Source organism: Gavialis gangeticus, unplaced genomic scaffold, assembly GCF_001723915.1.
Source record: "Gavialis gangeticus isolate Ggan-Ray unplaced genomic scaffold, GavGan_comp1, whole genome shotgun sequence".
In the NCBI taxonomy this organism is placed as follows: Eukaryota; Metazoa; Chordata; order Crocodylia; family Gavialidae; genus Gavialis; species Gavialis gangeticus.
This window is the reverse complement of record NW_017729006.1, coordinates 44,184,575-44,201,543: the sequence shown is the minus strand read 5'-3', so window position 1 is coordinate 44,201,543 and position 16,969 is coordinate 44,184,575. Positions and strand designations below refer to the sequence as shown.

The following is a 16,969-nucleotide window of genomic DNA, read 5'->3' as shown; positions in this document are numbered from 1 at the left end:
GCACAGACAAAATAAGTTATCTGACTCTGCACTAAAGAGGATGAAGGGTTTATAAAAAAAGATTTACAAGAAGTTGAATGCTAATGAGTCAATTTATGACTACTCCCCACTCCTAAAATAGTTCCACAACCATCTACAAAGGCTTATTTATATTAGAGAAGCGAATTGCCTGTCAAGAATGATGGGCGGGGGCGGCACAGGGACGGAGCGCTGCCACCCACCACCCCATGCCACCGCCTCCTAGGAGCAGGGGAAGTGTGCCCCGCCATCCCCTCTGTAGAACAGTGAGAGTCCACATATGCACCATATGACTACAGGTGAGAAGTTTCTAGGGGCTTTGAACTCTCAGCCTTGATGAAGTCACGACCTACTTTTAAGGTCTGGGCATGCACAGTGTATAATGGTAATGCAACTGTTGACTGATGTTTATATATGTTTGAAATAGTCTGAATTGATTGGTCCTTTTAAGTACTGCCCACGTTTGAATTTGATTGGGTATTGTGAAAAGGGCGATGATTGGACCATTGGGTGAGTGACAGGTGATGTGATTAGAAGGCTATAAATCCTGTCCAGAGCAGCCAGCAGGAGCTCTGGGGGCTCAGGCTTGGCTTTGCTCTCACTCTGGTGGACAGTTCTGACTCTGGGCTCTCAGGGTGCAGGGTTTGTCGAGTGCAGGTTCCTTGCTGTGACCTGGTCATTGGGATTGAGCTCACTGAGGCTTACCTGTCTCGTGCTTTTTCCTGCTTAGGTACTCAGCACCTTTTCCTATTTGAGGTGCTGAGCACCTAGGTAGGAAAATGCTAGGAATCCTTTGGGACTGTCAGAGTGTTTCTCCTGCTAACTAGGCCCAGGGTGTTCTTGCTGCTATCTGTGGTTTCTGGGTTGTCTGTGAAGTTGCACAGCAGTTATCTGCGTAGTGGCCAAAGCTCATTGTAATGTGTAGTTGATTGGTTGTATGACCAGGGACATTGAGTTTGGGATGTGCATCACGTTATTGTTTCATTGGGTGTATTTTATTGTGTTGAAGCTTGGGTGTTATGGGAATATTGCGTCGGGTAGTTGTTGAGCGGGTTTTGTTCTGTGATATAGCTTATATTGCTCAACCTACCTGTGTTGTAATGTGTAGCTACGTTTTTAACTCTGAATGGAGTCGGGCAACAGATCAATGCTTAGGAAAATTAACTTACTTTAATGCCCCAAGCCTGACTACCTGTGGGTCATAGAGGATTAACGACCCTCTGGATTAATTAGCTAATTGGCATCCCCTGCAGGCAATGTGTCACATTCGCCACCCCCCCCCCAGCACCCTGCACCATTGCTGCTACCAGCACTGCTGGCCTCGCCCCCACTCCATCCCCTGTCATGGTGGTGCTTCACTGTCTCCGAGGAGCAAGGCCGGGGAGTTGGGGGGGGGGGGGGCAGGACAGCCCCCCCGCTCCATTTCCGCTGTCATGGCAGCACTCCACACTCTGATTGGTTGTTTCACTAATCAATCAGAGTACTCCAAAAGCGTTGTGGACAGACAGACAGACGGACTAAGCCCTTTATTATATAAGAATTTCTACAAATCCATAATCCAAAGACTAAAAAGGTAAGAGTAAGATTTCAGTTATGCAGAGCCTGAAAGCTGTAAATCATGTTACAAGTATTTCCAAAAAATGCTTTGATATGTAATCAAGATCATTTGTAATCTTACTATAAACAAAAAAAGAAATTTCAAATGTAACATTCTAACTAAGAAATTACAGCAATCATACCTTGGGGAAGTAGTGGCTTTGCACTTATGTTCCAGTTGCAGAGATTTCCGTAACAGCATTCCACTACCTGATTTATTGAAGGTGCTGTCTTGCATGTCATTTCTCCATGTTCCAGCACACCAAAACATCCTTTCTGGAAAACATATGCCTCACCATTCAGGATCACAGAGGCAAAACACTGCTGACCAAAACAACGTTTTTGATGATCACAGGAATTCCCCTCACATATGCATTCAAACAGCATGGATTTAACAGCTCCATCTAAAACAGGAAAAAAAGCATGTGAAGGTCTCACAAGCCTGAAGTCTTTGGTTCTTACCTTCCAGCAGATATTCTCACACAACATAGAGTCACAAGCAAATGGTGAGTATGTCCAAAGCAGAAGTGTGATGGCCAGAACCAAAGAAATGAATAAGCAACAAATATGTGCTTCTTGGAGGCATTTGGAACTTTTGTCTAATATGAAGCTTGTATTTTTGTAACCCGCAAATGTAACTTGTACCTGTTTGTGGAACTGACTAGGCCTTAAAGACAAAGCTATAGCTGTAAAATCAGCTGACCTAATAGTTCTTTCTTGCTCAGAATTTAGCCTTGATGATGATAAAGGCTGGATTCAGCTGCCTAGCTTATGCAGCACATTCCAGGAAAGGACATATAAAAAAGCATAGTCAGAGAGTTCTGAAGAGGCTGGATTTAAGCGGAGTAATATTAATTTCAAACCTGAAGATGCTGTGTTGCAATCTGCTTATTGGATAAACCAAAGCTTGGGTAACTTCTTATAATGATTTCTAACACCTTTTAACCCCATAGGATAACAGCTATAAAGTAATATTATGAATGGTTATGCAACTGAAAATTAGCATAATTAAGATATAAAAGAACACGCACATCAAAGTAACCCTTGGGAAGGACTGAACGGAAGGGTCATTGCTGTCTCATACCCTCATGGATCTCTCTTACTCCCTGAGAGAGCGAGGACCAGATCCTGACTGAGGGGCTTCCACCGGTTCTCCTTCGGGCAGCCCAGTTCAGAGACATCTGACTTCTCTGATTCAACTTGACATGCATCTTCTAACCGAGGGACTATCGATAAGTTACTAACCAAGTGGGAACTCATGGTTAATTTCATTATCTGTTTTATTATCACTGTCAATTTTAATCTGTATTGTTATGTTGTCTGTTTATTAGCTTAACCTTTTAATTAACTATTACATGCGCAAATTATATCTTTTGTTGTCATAAGTTAAATTCATTCTTTTTTGTAAGTGACATTTGTCCTTGCTTTCCTTTCCAACATCACCTCCTCGATCCCGAACCAAAAAGCCCAGTGGCTAATAAAGTTGCAGTGCTCAGACCGTCTGCAACTAAATCGATATACTCACAGTGCCCAGCTGGCCTGTGACACAGAAGTAGAGATTAAAAAAAAAACAACAAACAAGTTACTTCTGACTTCCTGTTGGAATAAGTGGGAATCACACCTTTGGGAAGTAGCCTTATCAACCAACCACGTTGAGATATGGGGTGAGCTGAACAAGTAAAAGAGAGTCAGGGCAAATAAAGGAAAGGGAGAGACTATTATGTGTCAAACAAAAAATTATATATTAGAATTAGTCCACATAAAATTAGAGACGCAGATGTCTATACAACTAGCTTTAAACTAAAAAAGTATACTTTTACAGAAGCCAATATGCATCTCTTGCTCTCACACACATGCTTTTCCTGAAATTCACTGAAGACTGAAGGTTCTGTTCCCCAAAAAACTATCAAATGTGTAATAAATAAAAAACCGAATACATTGCAGATAACTGCTTTTCATATTTCTCTGAAACAACATGAGAAACATCCAAACACACTAGATCTCCAACAAAGATCATCCCAAAATCATAAAAAGCTTTAATAGATTTCACAGACATTAGGACAATAAGGGACCTCGTAAGATCACCGGGTCCAGCCCCCTGTTCAGGGGGCAGGAAGTCAGCTACAGTCAAAGGACCCCAGCAAGATAAGCATCCAACCGTTTCTTACAGGTGTCCAAAGTAGGTGCTTGCATCACCTCTGGGGGGAGTCTATTCCAGGCCTTCGGGGCTCGGAGAGTAAAGAAGTTTTTCCTTATGTCCAGCCTAAAACTGTCTTGGTGGAGTTTGTGACCGTTGGACCTTGTCATCCCTTGGGGTGCTCTGGCGAACAGGCATTCCCTCAGATCCTGATGCACGTGCCTTATATACTTATAGGCAGCTACCAAGTCACCCCAAGCCTGCACTTCTCCAGGCTGAAGAGTCCCATGCCTCTCAGCCTCTCTTCATAAGGCCTGTTCTCTTGCCCTCTGATCATGTACATGGCTCTCCTCTGGACTCTTTCAAGCTTCTCCACATCTGTCTTGAATTGTGGAGCCCAGAATTGGATGCAGTACTCCAGATGCGACCTCACCAAGGCTGAGTACAGTGGGAGGATGATGTTCTGGGTCTTGCTTAAGATGCATTGGTAGATGCAAGCCAGAGTTTTGTTCACTTGACCTGCTGCAGCATCACATTGGTGACTCATGTTCATCTTGTGGCCAATCATGACTCCCAAAGTCTCTTTCGGTCACAGTGCTAGCACAGGGGTAGGCAATTTTTTTGGGTGGAGGGCCGCTTACCCAGTTTTGGCAAGCTGTCGAGGGACGCATGGGTAGCTCGCCCTTTGACAGGTGCCCCACCCCTTGGTCTCCATCTTGGGACCAATGTCCCAGGGCCAGCACTCGCGAGGCCCAGAGCAGGGCAGAGGCTGGCAGGGGTCTGTGGAGCCAGGCTGGGCTGCACCAGCAGGGAGAGGGGGGAGCTGGCCCAGCTCCATAGAGCCCTACCAGCTGGGACCCTGTACTCCTGCCACCCTGCTCTGGGCCCTGCCAGCGCTGGCCCTGGGACACGTGTGTGAGCCCCATGCTCCCACTGGCTCCCAGTTTCCCCCTGAGCCCCATGGTACAGGCAGGGGGTAGTGTGCAGCCCCAACCCCACGCTCACCAGCAGGTAACAAGCTGGTGCTGAGTGCGGGGGAAAAGCCACCCCTCCCCTGCCCCTTGGCCAGCGCTCCTTGCTGCAGCAGCTTGCAGCCTGCGCAGGGCTATCCTGAGCAGGCACAGGCAGCCCCATGTGGGCTGTGAGAGACTGCAGCGCGAGGCGTCGGCCATGGGGTGGGCGAGGGGCTGCTTTTCCCATGCTCAGAACCAGCTTGTAACCCGTCTCCGCTGCCAGCCTGGGCCCCACGCTGGCTCCGGGCTTGTCTGTTGGGTCTGTGCCACGGTGGCAGCACCTGCTTGGCAAGGAGGAAAGCAGCCCCCCTGCTTGCCACACCGGGCAGTATTCGCTGCTGCTGCCCACCCAGAGCTCACGCCAAGCTAGGCTGCAGTGCAGCTGCCACTGCTGCCTCCGTGCTGCCCAGCGTGGAAGCTCTGGGCAAGCAGCAGCAGCAAACACTGCCTGGCGTGGCAAGCAGGGGGTCTGCAGCTGCTCCCGCCGTGGTGCAGCCCTGACAGGTGAGCCCGGTGCCAGCACAGGTCCCAGGCTGGCAGCAGGGACGGACTACAAGCTGGTGCTGAGTGTGGGGAAAAGTTGCCCCTCCTCTGCCCCATGGCCGGCATTATGGCCGCATGGGGCTGCCTGTGCCTGCCTAGGACAGCCCCATGTGGGCTGTGAGGAGATGCAACAGGGAGCGCAGGCCACGGATCAGGGGAGGAACCAACTCGTTCCCTGCCTGTGGTCCTCCCCTGCCTTTCCCCTCTCCTCTTCCCCTTACCTGAGTTGCCAGCACTGGTGCAGCCAAGAAGCCACATGGTCTGGGGGGGCAGGACCAGGCAGGTCCTGCTGTTGCAGGAGCCCGCCAGGGCTTCCCCTGGGTCTTACTGCCTCTGACTCCTGCCATCTTTGACAGGAACCAAGGACAGATAAATACATATTAATTTTCTAAATTTTTAGGGGCCCTGCAGGCCAGATAGAGTGGTGTAGCGGGCCGCATCTGGCCCACGGGCCGTATTTTGCCCACCCCTGTGCTAGCAAGTATAGCACTGCCAAGCCTATAAGTATGATGTGGGTTTCCCCCTGAGGTGGAGCACCTTGCATTTCTCTGTATTGAATGCCATCAGGTTTTCATCCACCCACCTTGCAAGCCTATCGAGTTCAGCCTAGACCACCAGCCTATCCTCAAGCGTGGATACTCTTCCCCATAGTTTGGTGTCATTAGCAAACTTGGCCAGTCCGCATCTGACACCAGAGTCCAGATCATTTATAAAGACACTAAAGAGTATGGGTCCAAAAACAGATCCTTGGGGGACACCACTGGTCACTGAGTGTCATGTTGATTCAATTCCATCAACTACCACACTCTGGGTCTGACCTTGGAGCCAGTTCCCCAGCCAGCGGACTGCAGTATAGTTGAGGCTGCAGTTGCCCAATTTTTCCATGACAACATTGTGGGACACCAGGTCAAAAGCTTTTTTGAAGTCCAAATATATGATCTACTTGGATTTTAAGAAGGCCTTCAATACGGTGTCTCATTCTATTCTCACAGATAAACTGAGTGGCTGTGAGGTAGATGATTACACGGTCAGGTGGGTGGCAAATTGGCTTAGGGGTCACACCCAGAAAGTGGTGGTGATGGGTATCACCTGGAAAGATGTGAGCAGTGGTTCGGTCCTTGGACCAGTGCTGTTCAGTGTCTTCATCAGTAACTTGGACGGGGGTGTGGAAGGCACTCTGTCCAAGTTTGCAAATGATACCAAATTATGTGGTAAAGTTAACACATTGGAAGATGGGGAAGGAATCCAGGAGGATCTGGACAGGTTGGAAAAGTGGGTGGAGCAGAATAGGATGCAGTTTAACAAGGACAAGTGCAATCTGCTGCACCTAGGGAGAAGGAATCACTAGAACACTTACAGGCTGGGGGAGGACCTTCTCAGCAGCACAGCAGGGGAAAGGGATCTTGGAGTCACTGTTGACACCAAGATGAATATAAGTCGTCAATGTGATGAAGGGATCAGTAAAGTTAACCGCACTTTATCATGCATTAGCAGGTGCATGACAAACAGGTCCAGGGAGGTGATACTTCCCCTCTATGCAGCATTGGTCAAGCCGCAGTTGGAATATTGTGTCCAGTTTTGGGTGCCACACTTCAAGAGGGATGTGGACAACCTCAAGAGGGTTCAGAGGAGGGCCACTCATATGGTCAGGGGCCTGCATGCAAGGCCCTACAAGGAGACATTGAGGGAACTGGAACTCTTCAGCCCCCACAAAAGAAGGCTGAGAGATGATTTTGTGGCCGCCTACAAATTCATTGGGGGGGGAGACAAGGAATAGGAGTTGCTCTGTTTACTGGAGTACCCCTTGGAGTAACTAGGAACAACAGCCACAAACTGTCAGAGAGCAGATTTAGGTTAGACATCAGGAAGTACTTCTTTACGGTAAGGGTTGCCAGAATTTGTAATGGGCTTCCAAGGGAGGTGGTGCTCTCCCCTACCTTGGGGGTCTTCAAGAGGAGACTGGACAAGCACCTGGCTGGGGTCACCTGATCCCAGTGCTCTTTCCTGCCCCAGGTCAGGGGTTGGACTCAATGATCTGCCAAGGTCCCTTCTGACCCAAACATCTATGAATCTATGAATGATATCAACTTCTTCTCCTTTGTCCAGGTGATACATCACCTGGTCATAGAAGGAAATGAGATTGGTCAGGTAAAACGTACCCGCAACAAACCCATGTTGACTATCCCTCGAAATGTTGCCTTCTGTTAGCCTGTCAAGAATGGTTTGTTTGATAATTTTTTCCAAGATCTCTCCAGAGATTGAGGTCCAAATGATTCACCTGTAGTTTCCTGGATCTTCTTTCCTCCCTTTCTTGAAGACAGACACCACATTAGCCCTCTTCCAATCTTCAGGTACTTTGCCAAAGTGCCATGAGTTCTTGAATATCCTTGCCAGTGGTCGCACTATGATGTCTGCCAGTTCCTTTAGATTGGGTGCAATCTATCCAGACCAGCTGATGTGTAGGTGTCCAGCTTCTCAAGGTGTTCCTTCACAAGATCTATGTTAATGGTGGGCATATATTCACCCTTACTCTGGCTGTCCCATATGTTAGGCAGGATGTGGTCCCTTTGGGCTGGTGAAAAACTAACACAAAGTAAGCAGTAAGCAAATTGGCTTTTTCCTGTGTGTCGGTTGTCAGCTTCCCCATTTGGTTTAGCAAGGGACCAATGTTACCCTTCTTTTTCTTTCCTATGTATCTGAAGAAGGACTTTTTATTGTCCTTGATTTGTGTAGCCAGTTGGAGTTTGGTTACAGCCTTGGCTTTCCTAGTTCACTCTCTACTGGTGCAGACCAGTGCAGAATACTCTACTAATGGTGTTTCCTGTCTTCCATCCTTTATACACCTCTCTTTTTAGACGTAGGAGGGCCTTGAGTTCCCTGTTGAGCCAACAGGGTTGCTGAGCTCTTTTACTCCCTTTCGTATGGGTTGGGATGGACTTCCCTTGTGCTTCTAGGATCGCTTCCTTAAGGAGCAACCACTCGTCATGAACTCCCCTCCCTGCCTGATTATGGCCTCTCAGATCCTCAACAAGCCTCCTAAGCTTATGAAAGTCAGCTTTCCTAAAGCCAAAGACTTCTGCATTGCTGACTTGCCAGCTTTGCAATGGATAGTGAAAGGGATCAACTCGTGGTCACTGTCTCCCAGCTTCCCTTTGATTCTTAGGTGACTGACTAGATCACCCCCTTTAGCCAGTACCAGGTCCAGCAGTGCCTTACCTCTTGTTGGCCCATTAACTTCTTGAGATAGGTAAAGACCATCCATAAAGGTAAGGAAGCTTTGTAACAGATCGGATTTGGCTGAGTGCTCTTCCCATGAGATGTCCAGATAGTTGAAGTCTCCCATAACAACCAAGCACTGAGAGCATGCAGCCTCAGCCAGTTCCCTGGTGAATTCATGGTCAAGCTCTTGTTCCTGATTTGGAGGTCTGTAGTAGACTCCTACCACTGTATCTCCTTCACCATGTTTCCCCCCGTATTCTAAATCAGAGGGTCTCCAGTCACCCTCCTTGGATGCCAATCTCAGCTTGTAGGGGCGTGTAGCTCTCCTTAACATAGAGAGCCACACCCCTGCCCCTTTTTCCAGTATGATCTCTCCTACACAGGGGATAGCCATCTATACCAGTGGTCCAGTCATAGGAGTCCCACCAGGTCTCTGTTATTCCTATAAGACCATAATCATGTCTCTTTAGCAGAAGAACCAGCTCCTCGCATTAGTGTATAGGCAAGTAAGTGTGCCATTGGAGGCCCTAGGATTCCTTGCACTTGTAGAGAAGCTCTGTTCCTGGGTTGTGGTGGGAGTGGGTTCCCTTGAGCATCCTAACCTGCTGATTTTGCAGTTAGTGCTTAGTGAGTTTGCTCCGGTGTCTGGATTGCATTTTAATTGCCATGGAAAATGGGATCATTTGCTTCACCTAACAAAGCAAGGACTATGAGAATAGTGTAAACTTTTCACGTAACTGCTGAACACCACCATTAGACTACTTCCAGACAACTTTCAGCTTTCTGTTCTAAATTACACCCACCTTAGTCTGGTCTCTTCTAGACTAAATAATTCCAGTTCTTCCAACCTTTCCTTACATGTCATGAGTTCTTGTATTCATTTTGGTTGCTATTTATGGGCTATTTGCAGTTTTCCCACATCTTTCTTGAAGTGTGAAGCCCAAAGCAGTACTGCTGAGATCATAAAACAAGCATCAAATGGTGAAACAGGACTGTCCTACAGACTTTAGATGGCTAGCAGTAGCCACAGAACTTCAGGATAACAAGAGGCATCTTCCTTGAGATTTGTGCTTAATGCAGCCCAGACCTGCATCACAACATCTGTTAAGGAGCAGATGGTTATCATCACCAGGAAGCTTGCAACCCTTATTATCAGTCAGTATCTCACTGCTTTGGTATGAGAAAAACATGTTGAGGCTGAAATGATGGAAGTGTGCACTGCTATTAAGAAGTTATTGCCCTCACAAGACAAGGCTTACCCATCCTTAGATTAATTATAACTCTGCAACCACAGGGCTGCATTGGGGCAACTGATAGAATCCATGTTCTTATTTGGCATTGTCCATGTTAGGTCTTTGGTCTCTTTAACAAAAAAAAAGAGTACTTCCCTGTTCATCCCAAGATCTAATTTGAACACTGACAGATTTACCAATAGTATGGGGTGGCCTGAAAAAGTTAATGACCCCCCCTGACATATTTGCTCCCACATAGTGTTGTCATTCCCCCTCCTATGCTGTTAAAGCCTTTTAGACTTTTGGAACACAGAAAATTATTTAGCTATAACTTAATGACAGAATGACAGCAAAATGTGCATTTAAGAGACTGATAGACGTGATTGCTAATATAAAGGCTAGAAGTTGCAGAGAAATACTTTCTGCAAAGTATAATAATGTTGTGTGTTGCACATTTATGACAACAGAGGCAGAAGTCAGGTGACTTTTAAAATGCTATGAGCAGACAGAAAGATGCTCACTCAAAAATGATACTTTCCAGACATCTATTATCAGGGATCCCTTATGTCCCTCTTTTGCAAATAAAGACTAACTTTTTATGCTGTAGCTTTTCATGACTTATTTTGTGTGCTTTCACCTTCTGAAATATACCTGTGTTATCATAAGCATCAGCATGATCATTAGCAATCCCTCACAGCTGAGGATGACTGTCTTTCATGACTGCTTTATCTTTAAGCCCATGTTATATGATAGTTTCATAGTTTGAGTTAACATAGGGAATGTCTGTATTACATGATATTTATTTCCACTCAGGCTTTCAATAACTGTGCAAAGTATTTAAAGAATACGATCTGTGCTTTCAGCTCTCACTTGCTGTCCGATTTCCAAACACCCTGTACCTTGAAATGAAAATTCTGTCATGAGCATCTCTATAAATTTTAACACCTACCACAGTGAAAAGAAACAAACTTTATTGTTCAAAAAAGGCAACTACAAACATACAGAGTGCAAAGAATTGTGCAAAAAAATGTTAATAAATAAAAGCAGAGAGAATTGTGTGAAAATGTTAATAAATAAAAGTTGTGTTGTTCCAGCCTTTTCTACCTGGTCATCATACAGTAGAAAGGCTTGGCAGCAAGCCCTCACCACTGCTGTATGGGTGAGAGAGATCCAAGATGAGGTTGCAGAAGGCACTGTTTTCAATGCTCTAAAGCAAAGAGCTATGGGTTGGGGGTTCCTGTGGCAAAATGTTTCTCCCAGTAGGTGGAACTTTGCAGGAGGACCTGCATGACTGAAATAGGATCAGCCTAATTTAGTTAGCCAGACAATGAGCAGGGGGAACGCAAACTTTTACAGAGTATGCTATCCAGCAATAACATATGCCTGCTTATGATCTCCATCATCTGCCTCTGCATTTCCCTGTATTTCTTATGTGCCAGCTCTCCATTTGCCTCCATCCTTCTGTTTCTCATGCTTAAGAAACCCCCTCCACTCATGAGCTGCTTCCCAGAGGCTACTAACACCAGCATTTTCTCTTTTGTTCTTTCCCTTGAAACTTGCCAGACATTGCATGGTTGATATTACCCATCTCTGGAAGGGTCTACCAGATCAGGTTGAGGTCCTGGCATAAGGTGAGAAAAGTAATGTTCAGTTTCCACAGCCTAAAAATAAAAGCCCCATGCCCACTCCAGTATTTTTGATATACTATCCTCAGTCTCTTCCCAGTCCTATAAAACTCTGGAAACAGTAAAATATTTTCCACTTTTTTTCTCAAGCATTTTGGAACTCAAATGCAATGGTAGTGCTTGGTTGCCTTTTGTGTTTTGCTAGTGGATAGGGTGACATTGGTGGTGGGTTTGCAGCCAGGAGTTTCAGAGAACATGGGGGGCATTCCAGCAACTGTATTTCCAGTACTCCAGGTACTTTTCCCATGGGACGACTCGTAGAATTTTCAAGATATGGGAGTGGGGGAGAAAAGAGATATAGCAGTGGGACTAGGTTAGTAATTATATTTGTTGCTCTGCAGACAGTCCTAACTTTAAAGCTCATATCTAGCACTGAAGCACATATCCCAGAAGGTGTTCCACTTAGCAGAATGAAAGATGAGAGAAGATATGATTATTTATTTATAAATACATTTGGGGAGGGATAGGCTATTTGAGTTATAGGGAGGGAGAAAGGCTATTTGAGTTAAAGATACTGGCACAAGTCACTGCTGATGTATCAGGGAGGCATGGGGGGCACGTGCCCCCCAGATTTCTGGGCCGACAGTGGGGCACAGGTCTACAGCCCAGCAGGAGCCAGGGCCCAGCAGCAGTAGTGCTATTTCTGCATTGACCACAAGGCTGCAGGCCAGTCAAACCTAGTGCCCAACAGTAGTGGGGGCAGCAGCGCAGTGTTGTGCCCCAACCCCGCCCCCAGTCAATACTTATGCATTGCCTCTAGCACAAGTGCCAATAGCTACAAACTAGTTATGAATAAATTTATATTGGAAATTAGAATAAAAACAACTAAGAATCAGGAAACAAGTTGATAGAAAACCTGATAGACCTTGAGTGTCCTAAGAGTAATCAGTGCACATAATACTAAATTAAAGTCCAGAGAGGTAGTTAGTTATGTTAGTCTATGCTGCTTTCTGCCTAATTTTGGAGATGTACCTCACAGACTAACTGAATCAGAGATGCGTAAGTTTTCATGAGCAAGAGCGTGCTTCACCAGTCACAATAAAAAGACCAGTCCAGGCTCTAATGGATTTTTATTGTTCCCTGCTGCATTCTTATTTTCCTACATCTTTCTTGAAGTGCAGGGTCCAAAACTAGACACAGCACTCTGGGTGACGCTTCAAAGCTGAACAGAGCAAAAGAATCACTTCCCCTAATTCGTAAGTGACACTCCTGTTAATACAACGCAGTATGCTGTTGGGTTCTGGTGGATTTTTTATTTTTTTGGGGGGTTGGGGTTTGGGGGTTTTTTTTGCACCTGTCGGTTCGCATTCAGATTAAATCCACTGTAATCTTCAGGTCCTTCTCCGCAGTACCACAGCCTGGCCAATCGTTTCCCGGTCTGTATGTGTGCATGCAAGTATTCCTTCCCATATGCAGGACTTGGCACTTGTCCTTACCCAATTTCATGCGATTGATTTTGGACCATTTTTCAGATTATCCTGGTCGTTCTGGGTCCTACCCCTACCCTCCAGAGTGTCTGCAACTCCACACAAAAAGAAAGGAAACTGAGTCTTCAGATGTTATGAAACTGGTGTCATCCGCAAGAGTGTATGCCCCTCTAAACCCCTTAGTCACCAAGATGCCACCCTACCCTGCCTTCTGCCTAACTTTTGAACTAGAAATATAGCCGTATATTACAGAAATGCTTTGGATTCAAAAACAAACAACCCTCTAGTTGTTGTGATGCCATGCTCAGAAATGAAATTTATAAGAAGGTTATATAAAGTATGAAGTGTTCCTTCTGTACTGTTCTCAATAAATGCATTTTAAAGATACAGTTCCTCTTCTGATGCTTACATACCTAAGTGGTGGGAGGTGCCCAGGGAGAAGTGGAGGCACAAAAGGGAAGCAGGGACTGGGGCTGCAGGTAAAAGCATGGATGGCTATAAACTGAGTGCTATGGTTTTGTTCCCCATCACTCCTACCTCCCCATGCAGTCACAATTTGAGCACATTGTAGGGTGGGAGCAGCTGTAGTGATGGGAGGCCAGGAGTGAGAGTTTGGAGGAAAAAAGGTGGTAGGTCTGTCGGTGAATAATGGGCTTGAAAGGAGTGGAGAACTTAATGAACATAGCAACACCAATTCTAAACAGATCCCCTGCATCACAGGTGCTATTTTAAGCATGTTGGGGGAAGGGCAGGAAGAAATTCAAAAGGTTTTTAGATTACATGCACCCGATACAGGAGAATCCAGCAAGCAGCTGAAGAAACAAATACCAGACATATCACAGCATTCAGTACCAACCACTTATAATAAAGAAAAATAAGCCGAAAAAGATTTTTACCATCTCCTCTATTGTGTCCCTATTTGGCTAGCAGTATTTAGAACTTGAAAACCAACTAGTCAAGGGGCTGGAAGGTAAGGTTTCCAGGTCCTCTTCAGGATGTTCACAGCCCTCCATCATCTGTTTGGTGCCCTGTGGAGTGAAGAGGTTCAGCCACTTCTTCATCCTCAGTCATCCCCAAGTCACCTGTATCACAACTGCCCAAAGTAGGCAAAATGGCAGCATTTCACAACAAAATCCTGTGTGGCTCCTCATAATATGGACAGGTGGGCACAACCACTCCTGTAAGTCCAGTTTTGGTCCTCTGTCTTTTTTTAAGTCTCTTTCATATCCTTGGTTTCAATCCAGCACTGTATGGATCATACACAGCCATCCCTTGAGACTTACATTTTTGAGGTAACTGGTCATAATACTTCACCTCCAAAATTTCTTGAACATTTCCCTTACCCAGAAACAAGATGATCCAAAATCTCCGCACAGCTCAAGAGAAATGTACTGAACCTAGCTGCATGCTGGTGTTTGTAAAAAGGTGGTATCTAGTTACCGTGACCACAGAGTAGAAGATACATAAATGGATCAGTTGGTCTCGACAGGCCACAGAGCAGCAGAGGAAGACAGCTGGGGACCAAACAAACACACCATACAAATGCACCCATGCAAAGATGAGTATACAGTGATTTACTGCAAGGTGATGCTTTTGGAAATTCAAACGTGTACAACATGCACTGTATCTTATTGCATTATGCACTAAAAATTGCGGGGTTTCAAAACAGGCCTTTTAGCACTACAGCTACAGATCTTACTATGAAGAAACATTCCCACCCAACGTAGACAAGCTTTGTTTATTAAATGGAGAGGATGTCTATCAGTTTCCACCCAAGGGAAAAATGTCAACAACTTCCACACACAATACATAAACAGCCTACATTTTCCAACAGACTGTGACGCACCAGATTAAACAATAAACAAAACAATTGAAATGTCAGACTGCACCTGCACCTGTTGATTTCAAACTTCAGTGGCACAGGAAAATGAAATGGTAAGTATGTCCTCCGCTACGGCATTTGAAACTTGTCTGCCTGAAGTTGGAGTAGAGTGCAGGAGTGAAAAAACATTTTGTTTCTCCTGATTTAGAGAAGTGTGAACCTGAAATGTCATCTTTTGATGTTGCAGTGCAGGAAAATCTGAATCAATGAATATCTTGTCAAAAAGAAATCAGGTGAGCCAACTGATCAAAGGAATTCTGTATAGCAGTATCATGAAAAGTGGAAGACAAGAACAGGGAGGCAGAAAAGTCTTCCAGAAATATTATGTTGGGGTTCTCAAAATGAGAAAAATGAGTTTAAGGTAGGCCAGCAACTGCATTTGCACAATGGGGGTCAGACCTGAAGAAGAATGTATTACATTTAAAAACCTGTCTAAGTCTATCCCAACCATGCAGTTGGTCTAATAAAAGATGTTACCCACAAAAATCTTTGCCTCTCACTTACTTCCTGACCATCATGGCTACAACATCGCTGCAATGCCATCAGCATTTAATAAATATTTTTATGGAGTGGAATATACCCCAGTATTTGATATTGGTCCTTAAAAAGGGTAGGAAAATCTTTTAAGTTACTGAAGTTTTTCCCCCTTGAATTACAAATTACCCAAGCTCCAAACAGCTTTCAACATACAAATTCCTAAATGAAGTAATAGCAAAACCAAACCTATGTTAGTCGCTGATCTACACTGTAAAGCCCACCAGTTGTGACTACTTCCATGGTAAAGGATGTTATTCTCTGTGACCTAAAACTTGCTAAACTTACTGGAATTAACTTCAGCAAATTAAATCAGACCTGTGGACCATGTAACTCAGAAAAATAAAAAATTCAGTTAAGTCAAAGAGATCTCTTATTCTCTTTCATTAAAGTTGTCTACAGATGCATTAATCAATCCAGCAACATCTCAACAAGGGCAACATCCACTGTTTCCTAGAATTTTACAAGTTGGAGATGAAAGTGAATTTTGATAGAGGCCCAAGTGCCCACGGCATCAATCACATTATACAGCATGTAAAATCTCTTAACAAAGAAACTGCTGCCATTAGTCTGTATGGATGATGATGATTCCTGGACAAAGACTACTAGGTTTCCAGGTTGAAGGAGGTACCATATCAGCCATCTTGAAACAGGAAACTGTAGTACTCTTTTCCCGTTAAATATCAAAGAGGTAGAAATTAAGTAATGGGCTTCTGACAAACCTATGTGATGAAATTGGATCTTAAGGGGTTGACATACATACAATGTACAGAACAATGCAGTTAGCCATGTTAGTCTGAAGTCAAGTGGAAGGCAGAATAGACTTACACTATAAACTAACCAAAGTGTGCATGTATGTGTGTATTTGCATGCACGTACATGTGAATACATGCACTCACTCCAGTTAATCTACAAGTACAAATCTACACTGCCTTCCACTCGACTGCAGAGTAACATGGCTAATGGCATCTCTCCATACATTGTGTGTATGCGCGTACGTGTGAGAGAGATGCACACACACATGTGCTAAAGCTCACTTAATCAGAAGCACACAATGTATGCCAGGGCATTTCTTGGGCAAAGTAGTTTTAGACAAAAACAGTCAGCATCTTATAAACCAGGGGCAGGCAATTATTGTGGGTGGAGGGCTGCTTACTGCGTGGGTAGCTTCGTGCCTTGACAGGTGCCCCGCCCCCTGGTCGCTATCTTGGGACTAGAACTCCCACCCCCTAACCCCTGACCTTTACCACCAAAAGTCCCTCCCTTTGCCCCCAGAAGTACTCCTTTCAGCAAGGGGTTTTGAGATCTTGGAACCAGAAAAATACTAAATTATATTCTAAAAACAAACATCTAAAACATTCATTAATTTGATTTCAAAAAATATTTTTGTCCTGATTTATATATATTTGCGTAGCGTACATAGAGGTGATTGTATCTAATAGGATAGGTGTGGTGTACAGGAGGGTGCGGGTGTGTCTGTGGGGGTGGATAGGTGTGGGTGAGGGAGCATATGGGTATATGCGTGAATATAATAGGATAGGTATGGTGTACAGGAGGGTGCAGGTGTGTCTATGGGGGTGGATAGGTGTGGGTGAGGGAGCATATGGGTATATGCGTGAATATAATAGGATAGGTATGGTGTACAGGAGGGTGCAGGTGTGTCTATGGGGGTGGATAGGTGTG

General features: G+C 45.1%; 1 protein-coding gene across 1 annotated transcript in view; it reads right to left on the bottom strand.

Annotated features, from left to right (window-relative positions):
* LOC109291914 (activin receptor type-1-like) overlaps positions 1 to 16,969 on the bottom strand; it is an 80,387-nt gene that overhangs the window by 26,890 nt on the left and 36,528 nt on the right. The window contains exon 3 of the mRNA XM_019509151.1: positions 1,758 to 2,018. Coding sequence (XP_019364696.1) covers positions 1,758 to 2,018 — 261 coding nt within the window. The remainder of the gene's footprint in view (positions 1 to 1,757; positions 2,019 to 16,969) is intronic.